Source organism: Volvox carteri, assembly GCF_000143455.1.
Source record: "Volvox carteri f. nagariensis unplaced genomic scaffold VOLCAscaffold_20, whole genome shotgun sequence".
Taxonomy (NCBI): domain Eukaryota; kingdom Viridiplantae; phylum Chlorophyta; class Chlorophyceae; order Chlamydomonadales; family Volvocaceae; genus Volvox; species Volvox carteri.
The window spans coordinates 1,004,731-1,005,534 of NW_003307563.1; the positions used below are offsets into that span (position 1 = coordinate 1,004,731).

The 804-nt window shown below is 68.0% G+C and overlaps 1 protein-coding gene across 1 annotated transcript in view; it reads left to right on the forward strand.

Moving 5' to 3' along the window:
- Positions 1-710, forward strand: part of VOLCADRAFT_117675 (uncharacterized protein) — a gene marked incomplete at both ends in the record, with an annotated part of 14,472 nt that extends 13,762 nt beyond the window's left edge. Inside the window, 2 exons of the mRNA XM_002950706.1 lie at positions 78-424; positions 557-710. Coding sequence (XP_002950752.1) covers positions 78-424; positions 557-710 — 501 coding nt within the window. The remainder of the gene's footprint in view (positions 1-77; positions 425-556) is intronic.
- Between the last annotated feature and the right edge of the window lie 94 nt (positions 711-804).

Below are 804 nucleotides of genomic sequence, written 5' to 3' on the forward strand. Positions count from 1 at the left end.
GCGCCAGCCCCCTCCTCCCCCCGGTTGACCGAGCTGCCCTCATCGCCGACTTTCCAATCCTGGATCCCGCGCCTCAGAGGGGCCTTATGCAGTCCATGTTGAGGTCCATGGGTCATATGATTACCGGGGGCTTGGCACGAGCCTCCGCCGCGCACTATCCCAGCATGTACGGCACGACCGGCTCGCCTTCGGCGTCCTCACCCGTCGGTGGCGGCGGCGGCGGCGGCGGCCGACGGGCCCGTGGTATGCTGTCGGGGTTGATGGTCTGGCGGAGGGGTAATGGCGGCGGCGGCGGCGGTGGTGGTGGTGGTGGTAAGGGTGGAGGTGGTGGTGGTGTACGAGACGCGGCGGCGGTGGATTCCGGTGCAGAGCCGGCGGCGGCGGCGGCGGCGGCGGCACCAGCTGCGGAGACGAAGTTCAGCAGGTATATATATATGTGTTACATCCACCTCTCCCCCACCTCTCCCCCACCTCTCTTCCTTCCCCCCGCACACATACAGACACACACACACACACACCTCTCGGTATTGTCCCCTGTGTGCCCCCCCCCCCGCAGGTTCCGGCCTTTCGGTCGCCGCAGTGGCCCTCGTAACGCCTCCGTGGTGCAGCTGCTGCCCTCGGAGACATCCAGCTTGCTGCCGGGGGTGGGGCGGGGGGCGGGGCCGGGGGGGGAGAGGTCGGACACCGTGAACGGCGGCTTCGGCGTGTGATACACACACCCCTCCGCACCCCACCAAACCCCGCCCTACCCCGCCGTCNTAACCCCTCCATCGTAACAAGCCCCGCCTCTCTTTTCTGTCGTAC